The 12,103-nt window shown below is 44.3% G+C and overlaps 1 protein-coding gene across 3 annotated transcripts in view; it reads left to right on the top strand.

The window, feature by feature from the left end:
* Positions 1-855: 855 nt before the first annotated feature.
* plekhg5b (pleckstrin homology domain containing, family G (with RhoGef domain) member 5b) overlaps positions 856-12,103 on the top strand; it is a 70,720-nt gene continuing 59,472 nt past the window's right edge. The window contains exon 1 of one of the 3 annotated variants that reach the window (XM_061258414.1): positions 856-1,674. In XM_061258414.1, the coding sequence (XP_061114398.1) occupies positions 1,593-1,674 (82 nt within the window). In that variant the 5' untranslated portion in view covers positions 856-1,592. The remainder of the gene's footprint in view (positions 1,675-12,103) is intronic. The other 2 variants (XM_061258411.1, XM_061258412.1) reach the window with 2 other exon arrangements.

Here is a 12,103-nt window from a genome sequence, read left to right on the forward strand (position 1 = left end):
GTGCTGGTGACGGGCCGGCAGGCAGAAAGGGCCTGTCCTTGCTGTCTGAATCCAACGCAGAGAGGCCGCGACGTGCTCCTGCCCCGCATAACCGGCTACGGGCTGTGTGAGACGTGCGTTGTTCGGATTATGGAATCGGAGCACAAACTTTCCAATTCGTTTCACATTTAAGGTCTTTACACAGGCTTTTATCACCGCCAGGACTCAGCAGATGACTCGTTATTATGTCATATTTTTGTCGAGATTCATAGACTTAATTGTTTTTTTTCACATGAAAACATATTTCACTTACTCATTTTTGAGGCAAAAATTGATTAACCGTATATGTCACCATGAACAGCAATTCCTAGAATTTGCATCAGAATTCTGACAAGAGATGTCAGTCCAGACCAACATATAATTTACAGTTCAGTAGAACATAATTAATTCGCTCCCCCTGAGCCAGAAATGCGAAATAATAGTATAACCGTATGCTTATGACGTCCAATGGTAGCTGTGTACCATTCTGGCGTATGAAACGCACTCGTGTTAGGGAAATATGCCTCGAGTGAGGGGGTAAATCTGTGCTCTATGGCACCCCTAGCTGCGACCGGGGTACGTTGGAAGACCGTTTCGGGGGAAGGAAAAAAGATATGACAAAAAAGGCTGACTGAATGAATGTAAAACGCGTCTGGTGGAAGAAAAAAGCGAGGGACCGGAGGCGGGATGACTAGACTGTGAGACAGGGGATAATTTGCAATCACTTAAGTCCAGTCTGAAGCTGAAACAAGGATCCACTCGCCAAGAGTTGGCTGGTTCGGAGGGGGGGAAATGAATGATCTCGCCTTGCGAAGAAAACAGGGAAGGACATCCTCCTGAAAGGAAACTGCTCTGCTGAAATGAGCGGCATGCGCACGAATCTGAAAGCCGTAGGGAATGCACAAAGCGCATTTCATGCATCAACAGGTTATTGCAATCTAAAGGAGAGCTCGCGGGGTCCCTGCGGTCTCCCACGCCTGTAAGTTATTTTATGTTTAGAGTGGCATTTAACTTCACCTTGTAGGCTACATATTTTCTAAACGCAGACTCAAGCAAGCGGGCGAATCGATCCTACTGCTCCCTTTTGGGAAAACCTATTTTGTTTTGAAGATGACGAGGGACGACCGTAACAAAACAACAAGTTATATTTTATCATGAACTCTCTTGGAAATAATCAACCACGGTTGGGAAGCTGTGCTATCTATCTCAATGTTCCAAGTTTTCCTGGATGCCAAATTGTGCGATTTCGGTGTAGCCTACCCGGCGTGTCTTTATAACGTATTGCAGTCAAATTAGTTACGAAAAGACTAAAGGTCGATGTTGTCTGGAGAGTCATTGGCATAGTTTTTGAATGGGCAGCTATATTTAATTGGACGTTAGATTACATCGCTTGCTGTTCGTAAGGAAAACAAAAAAAGGTTTCAATAAGCCCTATGTACGACTTGGAGAAACTGGCTCAGCAAATTAATGTCATTGACTGATGTTGACCGCTGTTGACCCTGACGTTCACTGCAACCGTCAACTTTTCTGGAGTTCGTCACGACCTCGAAGGAGACAAACGAACCAATGCGTTGATGGTCCCGAACAAGTGGAATATGAACTCGGTTCTGCACAGGTCACCTCAGAAGAGCTGGCTTGGACTCCGCTTGCGGTTGAGTAAGTGATGCATTTCCATTTTTCGTGCATCGTTTACATTGGGCTATTTACACAATCGTTAGTAAATTGACTTAAAATTCCTGGAATGCATGCAAACTAATGTATGAAGCTTGACATGTTGGTGAGAGAGTGTGAAGATTTGTGCAGATACATGGAAAATTATTGCATAAAACAAACAAAGAAACACACGCGATTCTATTCACTTGTGACGGGTGCATGGTACTGAATATAATGGATTAGCCGCTTCTGGTAACTTCTGCTTGGGTGAACAGCTAAATATCCAGTTTCTATGCAGACGTTAAAGTGTCGGATAGGATTTTAAGGAGTAAAGTGATTGCAAGGTGGGTTGTCTAAGTTATATTCCAAAGTCAAAGCTTGTTCAACCTACCATTGTGAAAAAAATAAAATAATAAAATAATAATAATAATAAAATAAAATCAATGTATTGCAGAGGGTATTTAGGGAGGCCTGAGATGAGATGTGATTACCAGTAGACCTACATATGGATTCTAAAATGGGTACTTGGAAACACTTACACATACAGTATTTTTATTAAACACAGAAAGTGCAAATTTCTCTGGTTATAAATTTTAAAATGTATCCACTGGTGGACATCTCTTATGGAGGAGCTCGGAGCAGTTTGTGCTCTCGGTTGCCAGGATAAATCCCCTATTTTACCAAAAAGACTTTCCCCTGAGTGTTAGAGCAGATTTATGCAGCATTGTCTCTATGTGCACTAACACCCAAGTCCCATACACAGTGCCCTGAACGCCTGCACACTTCTGTGCTCAGTAGCCTAAGTTCCTTCAGACTTGTTTTCTTCACACCACCATCTCTATTGCATAACTTTTGGACTGTAGGAGTTTTTTTTTTGTAATCTAATATTAACTTCCAAGTTATGTGACAGTGCTGTGCTATCACCTAGTGCTTGGTTTAAGCATGCATAATAAGACTGTTCAAACATTCTATTATGGGATTATCGCTGCCAAGAGCAGTCACAGCCGTCTGGATTGGGGAGAACTGATGTTGAATAAGAAATGCCAAACAGATATTTTATTTTCCCAAAAAATGTCAATGGCTTTTAAGACATATTGCAGTCATCATGTTACAGATGATGCCTGCTGAGATTTTATTCAGTTTATCAGATAACTAACCCTTTCACTTTAGCATACTTGTACAGTCAAATACTGCAATAAACTATAATCAAATGAGATGTTTTTATTTATTTTCATTTTTTTTTTACATTTAATTTATTCAATCTGTTATCGATAGTGCTTCATTTTTCTGTTTGCTGATTTTGCCTATAACATTGTTATAAACTCATATTGAATCTATGAATCAAATTTGCTGCTTCTGGAAGAATTGGACCTAGTTTAGTAAACTGTGTTTTCCCCTCTAAATACTTAGGCCTAAATACAGGGATACAATTAATGTATCCTGATTAATGATGAGGAAGTAGGCAACTGATTTTCAGAGCCTCCATTTCCCAACCAGAGACAAAGCATTTGGGTCATAAGCACAAATACATAAAGAACTTAATTGTACTCTTTGACAGCTGATAGCAGGAGAGATTGTTAGGAGATAGCAGGAGAGAGCCCCCAGAAACATTTAGGTTTCACAGACACAGATTAAGCTTAGACCTGGACTAAACTGAGTTGAGATTCTCCATTTAAAAAAGTCTAGGAATCTGCAAAATCTGTGTGGGTGAATCTGGCCCATAGTGTATAAAAAATCTTATTGGTTATTGGTCATGACAAATTCAGAGAATATCTTGGATATAGTGTTATAAAAGTAACAGTGGGATAGACCTGGCTAAGACCAGTGAGCAGAAGCACTCCAGATAAAACTAGTGTTGGGTTAACAAACTGATGCCCAGATATCTGCCTCTACTGCTTGCAAAACTCTGTCCCGCAGATTAGCAGTTGTGTTCATCCAAACCTCACTGCCATGGCCTGCTGTCTTCAGGCGCAAAATAGACAGAAGGAACTGAGGGCACCAAAAACACACAAAATGGCCGCCTCTCAAAGGCTGGGGAACACTATAAACAGTGCACTAAACATCCAATGTCAGCAAGCCTGCTTTCACTTGCAGTTGCTGGAGAGTTCTGGAAAATCCGCTGTTCAGAAAAGAAAGACGTAGCCTTGTGGATTACTTGTGCTAACTTGCGATTATAAAAAAAGGCAGTAAGAAAACAATGCTTCAGCAATTTCCCATTGTTAACAACATGGTGTTTCTGGAATTGAATCTGCACTTAGGCGGTTCAGACTATTGGTAACTGAAACCACCACCTTTATGGCCCAACAAAATCCCTTTCCCCTCCTAAATTCCATTTTATTTTTGTTTAGTCTGAAATTGTGGGATTTATTTTCCCTATTCCCTTTATTTTTATTAAGTCGTCATGCTACAGAGATTATATTAACGCTGCATTGTTTATTTTTCAGGGAGAATTTAAGGCGACTTGAATATACCTGAATACCTGAAACCTGAATATAATTGTGATATTAAGCTGGGAAACATGGATTGATGTTAACTGACATGTTGAATTTGAGTTGCATGTTTTTTTTGTGTGTATACTTTGAGCACTTAAAACAAGCACACAGTTCCAGAAGGATATACAGTACATGTATGTACACACAAACGTGCACACTATACGCATATTGAAATACTGTATGTGTTGGTAGAAACCTTGTTTGGACCATTAAACCTGCTTGATACAGTGTGATGGTAACCCTTTCTGTCACCATATAACATGACACGACATTGGGTGAGACTGAGGTGCCTGTCCTGTATGCATGCAGAGTAATGGGTTGTGTAACCTCAGACTGAAGCAGGGTGGGGTGTGTTTGGAAGCCTGTAATCCTGGCCTGGAGGACAGGCTGTGGGGCTAAGCTCTCTTAAACACACTAGTTTAATCCCTGGCCAGATGCCCTGGCTGTCTGCCTGCAGGGTCTCCCTACATGTTTTTAAAGTCCTCCCGGGGGTCCTCGTCCCATTGTTACACATTTCTCTGTTTTAATTTCTTTAATTTCTTTCCTTTTATTTTTGGTATGCTCATCTTTTCCTCTTTTGTCGTTTCCTGCAGCTAACTGGACGGTTGTGCCACCCTTTTACTTGTCCTTCATTTTGATTATTTTGTTTTTTCAACAAAGCAGGTCGGGGAAAGTAGGCACCTTTGAACGAATGCTTTTGTTTCCACTGAGATGGCATGGGAGGTCGCGCATCCCTTGGAACAGTGTCTTCCGGAGGGTTTCTGTGATGTGGTCTGTTTGACAGACCGTTTCTGTTGCCTGATCTGGTTTGATATCCATCAAAGTGATTCAGCTCTGTGTCCTGTCACTGCCTGAGGGTCCTCTTCCTTATCTCCGTCAACTGCTTTGTCCTTGGGATAGTTCACTGTTTGTGTCTGTGTGTAGCTAAAGAGGCTTTATCTTGTAGCTACCTGATTGAACCTGAGAGCCTAAGGTGCAAATGTCTCCTTTTGAAATGTGTAAAGGCTTGACAAAAATTCAAGCTGCCGGTATTACAGGCCATTCCGCATACTGCTGTGGAAAGTCAGTGTTGTGCTATAAATTTCCATTTCAAATTACTTTAGGGACTAAAGTCATTAAACTTTTGGGACTTTGGTGCTGTTCAACTCACGGAAGGGGCGTCTCCCATCCTGTTGATTAATTTCGCTGTTACTGAATACTGGTAGAACCTTTTAAAGGGCCCGTGAAACATAGAGAACGAAGAACCGTATATTTCTGTGACTGCGTTCTGAATTTGCTCTCCCCTGGTGTCATATATTATGAAGACTCCTAAATGCCCATAAACCCTTATCACATAATGTGGGAATTACTGTCGATGAGCAGGACCTGGCCAATGGTCTCGTCTTTCTTTCAGCCGTCCCTCTGTCACGTTCCAACGTTCTCTCCCCTTCTCTGTGACATTGTGGCACCACAGAACACCGTGAAACATGAGAATGCCATGTGTTACCAAGGACACCGTCATGCTCAGTGTCTCCAGGTCCCATAATTCTCCTGGGCTTGTCTGCGCCCAGGCAGCACGTGTTTAAAGTGTGAAGTTTACAATTCACAGCCTGTCACCGTTAGCAAAATTGGATGCCGATGTGACAAAACAAGCCACGTTTGCCTGAAGGCTTGTGGGGTTGAATTGGTCATTTGAACTTTGACCTTTGACTTGTGTCATACATAAGCATGTACCCTTAGAGTCTGTTTCCTCTGTGTGTGTTTTTATGTGATCTTTGTACGTGTATGTTTGTGTGTTTGTGTCTGTTGGTATATCATATGTATGTGGATGTGTATCTTTGTGATGGATGCATGTGAGTACTGTATTTTCTAATGTGGTGTGTGTGTGCGTGTGTGCGTGCGTGCGTGCGTGCGTGAGTTGCGGCCAGTAGTTTTATGATGGTTGTACACTCTGTCAGAATGCCCGATTCCTGGGGTCTGTAAAACTCTTAAGGTCTCTGGGTTCACGTCCCAGGTTGGACATCTGTTGTACACTTGAGCATGCAATGTACCCTGAATTGCCCCAGTGGAAAGAAATGGCAGCTGTGAACAGGGGCAATATAAAAGATGTGTGTTGGAAAAGTTGCTGTGATTCCCCTGTTATAGCCTGCAAAAACAAATCTGCTTGACAAAGTGGATCTTTTTTTTTGTGACACATTAGTTAATGAATTAGGTCAATGAATACGGCCTACATTGTGAAATCAGGGTATAAGCTATGAGTACTTGCGGCTTCAATCTCAGATATTTAGTGATCCTAAAATGAGGGCAAGCAGTAATTTGAACGTGGTGACGCTAAATCAACAAATGAAATGTACTGTTTTGTACTAAGGCCAGCTATAGGTTAAGCCAGGGATACTGAATCCCAGCCCTTGAGGCCAGTAGTACTGCTGCTTTTCATATCTCCCTTTGAAATCAGGGACCAGATTATACCTGGGGTACTAAGTGAATGGGTTCTCTGGCCAATCAGTGATATCAGTAAATTAACTGTCAGGTAGAAAACAAAATCTGCGGTATTGCTGCTCACAGGGCCACGTTTGAGCATTTCTGGATGAAACCAGAGTGAAGTGGGTTCTCTGTCTTTAGACAGAGGCTACAGGTGCATGATGGGAGTAAATCAGTGAGGAATTCCATTCCTGGAGGGCCATAGCCCTGTTCGGCATTTGACTTTTAGATTAGCAACTGCCGTGTGCCTGGAATTCCAGTTTGACTGATTTTATTTTTTTTAAAAGACTTTAATCAAACAGTTAAGATCTGGAGACGGTAATTTCAGAGGAGACGTGTGGCCCAGTCTCAGATTGTATGTACAGGAAGAATTCAGAGCTCGTCATAGCGTGTGTGAGCACGGCAGTGACGTGTGCCCACTCCTCATTTCTGCCCTGGGAAAGCTCAGATTATTTCCAGCTGTGTCGCGTTCACTGCTGAAGGGATGGTGTGAGAAGCAGGCACGCATGAGCAGAAGATGCTCATCCTACTGCCACTTCCCTAATGCCAGCCTTCACTCCACTGTTAGTGTGAATATACCAGGCTACACTAGTCTCAGTGTTAGTGAGAATGTGCCAGGCTACACTACTCTATGTGTTAGTGAGAATGTGCCAGGCTACACTAGCTGTGTGTTAGTGAGAATGTGCCAGGCTACACTAGTCTGTGTGTTAGTGAGAATGTGCCAGGCTACACTACTCTGTGTGTTAGTGAGAATGTGCCAGGCTACACTAGTCTCAGTGTTAGTGACAATGTGCCAGGCTACACTAGCTGTGTGTTAGTGAGAATGTGCCAGGCTACACTAGTCTCAGTGTTAGTGAGAATGTGCCAGGCTACAGTAGTCTCAGTGTTAGTGACAATGTGCCAGGCTACACTAGTCTGTGTGTTAGTGAGAATGTGCCAGGCTACAGTAGTCTCAGTGTTAGTGACAATGTGCCAGGCTACACTAGTCTGTGCGTTAGTGACAATGTGCCAGGCTACAGTAGTCTCAGTGTTAGTGACAATGTGCCAGGCTACACTAGTCTGTGTGTTAGTGAGAATGTGCCAGGCTACAGTAGTCTCAGTGTTAGTGACAATGTGCCAGGCTACAGTAGTCTCAGTGTTAGTGACAATGTGCCAGGCTACAGTAGTCTCAGTGTTAGTGACAATGTGCCAGGCTACACTAGTCTGTGTGTTAGTGAGAATGTGCCAGGCTACAGTAGTCTCAGTGTTAGTGACAATGTGCCAGGCTACAGTCGTCTCAGTGTTAGTGAGAATGTGCCAGGCTATGCTACACTATGTTAGTGAAGACTTCGGAAGATATTTTTTCTGCAAGGGACATTGGGCTACGGTTCTTGTATGAACTGGGACTGAAGTGAGAATAAATGTATTTGGTTTAATTGTTCCCTTTTCAGCTCAACATTCTAGGTGTTGGTCATATTTGAGTGTTTTGAGCTGAGCTGCGCTCTAGAGTAATTGTGAGGTCTCTGATCTCCTGGTCTGAAGGTTGTGGGTTCAAATTCCTAATGTATCAACTGTTGGTAACATGACAGGTAACAGCACTTAACCTGAAAGAGTCTGTGTCAGGGCTCTCCGTCATGGGAAATGGGAGTACCTTGGGCTCAAGGAACACAGCCCCATTCAAATGTTCCCCCTTTGAAACCATGCGGCTTTTTGAAAACACAGCCCCCCGCACGCAGGCCTCGACCTCTCCAATCACGTCGGGGTCACAGTTGACTCAAGGGAACCCTGGGAGGAGAATTAGAAGCTGCTTTGTGGTCACTTGCTTACATCTTCTTTGGGCTTTTGAGGTTCTGTCCCCAGAAGAGGCCTTTCCTGCCATGCCCCCACCCACCGTCACCGCACACGCACACCCAAAATAGCTGTTTATGAACATTCTAGCCCTCTCCCACAATAATTGTATCTTCGGAGCGTAAAGTGTTTTAATTCCTGTGCAGCAAGAAGAGGGGACTGCGTAGGGTGTTATTGGCCTTTTGGAGGCAATGCCACGCTGTGCAATTTCGGCAATGAGGTTCCAATTACCGGATTCTCCAAATCAGCGTTACTTACCAAGTTAGGTCTGATCGTACCATTTAATTTTCCTCTGCCTTGGGTCTGGAAGACAGACATTTTAAATACACGTCTGACGGGAACTCCGCTGTGGCATGGAACACTACCCTTTTGCGTGCAAGAACACCAGGGTTATTAAAGTGTATGCTTTTCACAATACAAATAGTAAAACAGACTTCTTTAGCTTCTCTGAATGTGTATGTGAGTATTTTACTGCAACACTACAGATATCAAGGTAAAAACCTCACCCCCCACTGTCTTATTCATCTCATAGAGTTTGGTAATGGAATAAACGCTCAATCAAGGCCAATGGCTTGTCTTTTCTCTGTTGGATGAATGAAACAAAACAACGCGAAAAAACAGGTGGCTTATCAAGTTTTTTTCCAGAACACCATTTATTACCGACTGTCTGTATATTTTCAAACATCTGCAGAATATATTTTAAGGACGGAAAGGGACGGAAAGTTTTTCCGTTGGAATGGAGGGCCCTGGGAATTCTGACTTCGCACTGCCTGTCTGACACATCCTGTCAGAAGTCACCAAGTTGAAACAAATGCCATTTTATAAAATAAACTCCAAAATATATTGGTGGAGATGCTGTTCCAACCTGTTGTGCCCCCAAATTAATGCCAGTGAAAATTGCATCAGCATTAAACTAGACCAGAGAGACTAGTTCCTCTGGGACGTGTGCAGGTGTGAGCGTGATGACGACTTGGTGTAGCACAACGTGGTGCAATTTTTCATTTCTTCGGGGGGGGAAAACGGCATTGTTTTGCGAGATTATTATTATTATTTGAAATAGTTGTGGAACTTGAAGCAGGTGTTCAGTTCAAAGCCACCAGTTGAACCTCCAATAAAAACAGGACTCTACGTGAACTGAGTCTGAGCCTTCATATAAAGCTGGGAGGGTTTGTCAGGTTATTCCCTTTCATTTGCATTTGAATAATTGATGCAAAATGTTGGATCATATCTGTAACCAAGCCTTCTATTATTTTAGGCCGTCAGTGTGATGTATTCGGCTTATTTTCAGTGACCGAATATGGAAGAATATTAAGAATACCCACATAAATTGTATTAAACCCAATTGCAAGTAAAACATTACTTAATGGAACAGGTGGATATTGGGTTATTTGTAATCTGCTTACTCCACCAACCTATGCTAAATGGACAAACTTGGCCAAATCTCTGGCCACAGTGAGCATGCTCAGACTTCTGGCCAGTGAGCATGCGCAGACCTCTGCCCACAGTGAGCATGCTCAGACCTCTGCCCACAGTGAGCATGCTCAGACCTCTGGCCGCAGTGAGCATGCGCAGACCTCTGCCCACAGTGAGCATGCTCAGACCTCTGCCCACAGTGAGCGTGCTCAGACCTCTGCCTGCAGTGAGCATGCTCAGACCTCTGCCCACAGTGAGCATGCTCAGACCTCTGGCCGCAGTGAGCATGCTCAGACCTCTGCCTGCAGTGAGCATGCTCAGACCTCTGCCCGCAGTGAGCATGCTCAGACCTCTGCCCACAGTGAGCATGCTCAGACCTCTGCCCACAGTGAGCATGCTGAGACTTATGGCCACAGTGAGCATGCTTGGACCTCTTGCAGCTTTTCCTTTGTTCCCTGACACTCCCAGGCCTTTTATTCACACCCCCTCCCTCAAAACTCTCTCTCTCACACACACACACATCACTGTCCTCCCTTCACAGAGAAAGTGAAGTTGCTGGTAAGAGCCCTTAAAGGCTCATTCTTTCCTGACTGTAGGAGCCTAGAAACACTTCTTCATCAGTGCTAAAGAGATGTGTGGGAGAGGCCCTTTTTCAGACGCCTGCTTCAGGATGTCTGTGAGTGTCCATGTTCCGCTCCTTCATCTTCTGCTCTGAGTGGATACAATGAATTCCCACACTAAGAGAGCCTCATTCCTCCCCACATGCACAGCCGTAGAACTTGAGAATGGGATTTAGTTTAGGGCTTCAGAGTGACTTGGGTGGTTAAAGTGTTTGTCACAGTGACGGGGATGCACGGTGACTATTTAAGAACAATTTTGGCGGTATTCAATTCATGAGTTGAATTTGAATCTGTATTGCTTGAATCCCTGCCTTTCGCCCAATGTATGCTGGGATAGGCTCCAGCCCCCCTGCGACCCTGATCAGGATAAGCGGGTTCAGATAATGGATGGATGGATGGATGGATTGCTTGAATCTTGAACCCCAACCCTGCACTTTATCATGTAAAATCAATTCCTGTCAATCCACTGCCCTGTTACTGGTATGTGTGCGCAGAGGATATAGCGGGAAATGCAGTTTGATTCTAAATTGGAGGAGAAAACTAAGGAAACCGAAAAAAGGGGGTTTGTTTATAAAAAGAACAGGAGCTCTTTTGCCTCTCTCTCTCCCTCCATGTCCGTCAGTAGGCCACGAGGTGGAACTGGGCTTCCCAGTCAGGGGCCCCGTTTCCAGGCCGAGCGGCCAGTCGGCCAGCCTCTCCGTCAAATGGGAGCTTCTGGTTGGAAGCCACAGCAGAATGCTTCCATATGGGCACGTTTCCTGACATAGCCCAGCCAGCAGGCTCCTATCCCACCCTCTAATCTCCTCTCCCAAATTTAGACACCAGCCTCTCTCGCGGTGACAACACCACTCCCGAGCCCTTCCTTCCCAGGTGGCACGAAGCCTTCTTGTAGCCACCGGAGCAGCGATAGCACCCTCGCCGCTTTGGAAAGATATTGGAACAGCACTGTTGCAACCTGATGCGAGCGTTGGAACGGCCGTGCCTTAGCGTTGTGACTTGGCTGCTTGTCCTGTAGTTTTAAGCCCTTCTTGGTTTTCATAGGGGAAATGGAAATTGTTATTTTGACCCCCCCCCCCCTCTTCCTCCAGGTTTCCGTTAAGACAATAATAATTTCCTTCTCATAGACGCAGGACCTAAATCGTAGAACTTGGCCATCGGTAATGTATCTGCTTTTGCAGTGGCTGTTCTTTCACGAAGATAAATAAGACATCAGGAGGCAGAAATTTATGCAGAAAAATGTCATGCTTTTACAGTTTTGTGTAAAACATAAAGAAGCCTTGCCCTCTACGTAGGAGGGTGTTTAAAAGGAAAGCTTTGTGTCACCCGCGTCCAATGCCATTGGCTCAAGCAGCCAGTCCCAGCATGCACCTCACCTTTCCATGAATGCAGCGTTTGTCTGGTGGAATGGACCGAATCCTCCCCCCACACCCCCTCCCACCCCGCCACAGTCCGTCGATCTTGCAGCAGCTGCACGGGGACTCATGCAGACACGGGGAACTTTCCAAAGTTTGCAAAGCCTTACCAGAGGAGAGTATTTAATATGTAGAGTTGAATAAATATTGTTGGTGGAAAGGAACCTTTCCAGTGGGAGGGGCGGCGGGGGGGGGGGGTGATGTACTT

This window comes from Conger conger, chromosome 10, assembly GCF_963514075.1.
Source record: "Conger conger chromosome 10, fConCon1.1, whole genome shotgun sequence".
NCBI lineage: Eukaryota > Metazoa > Chordata > Actinopteri > Anguilliformes > Congridae > Conger > Conger conger.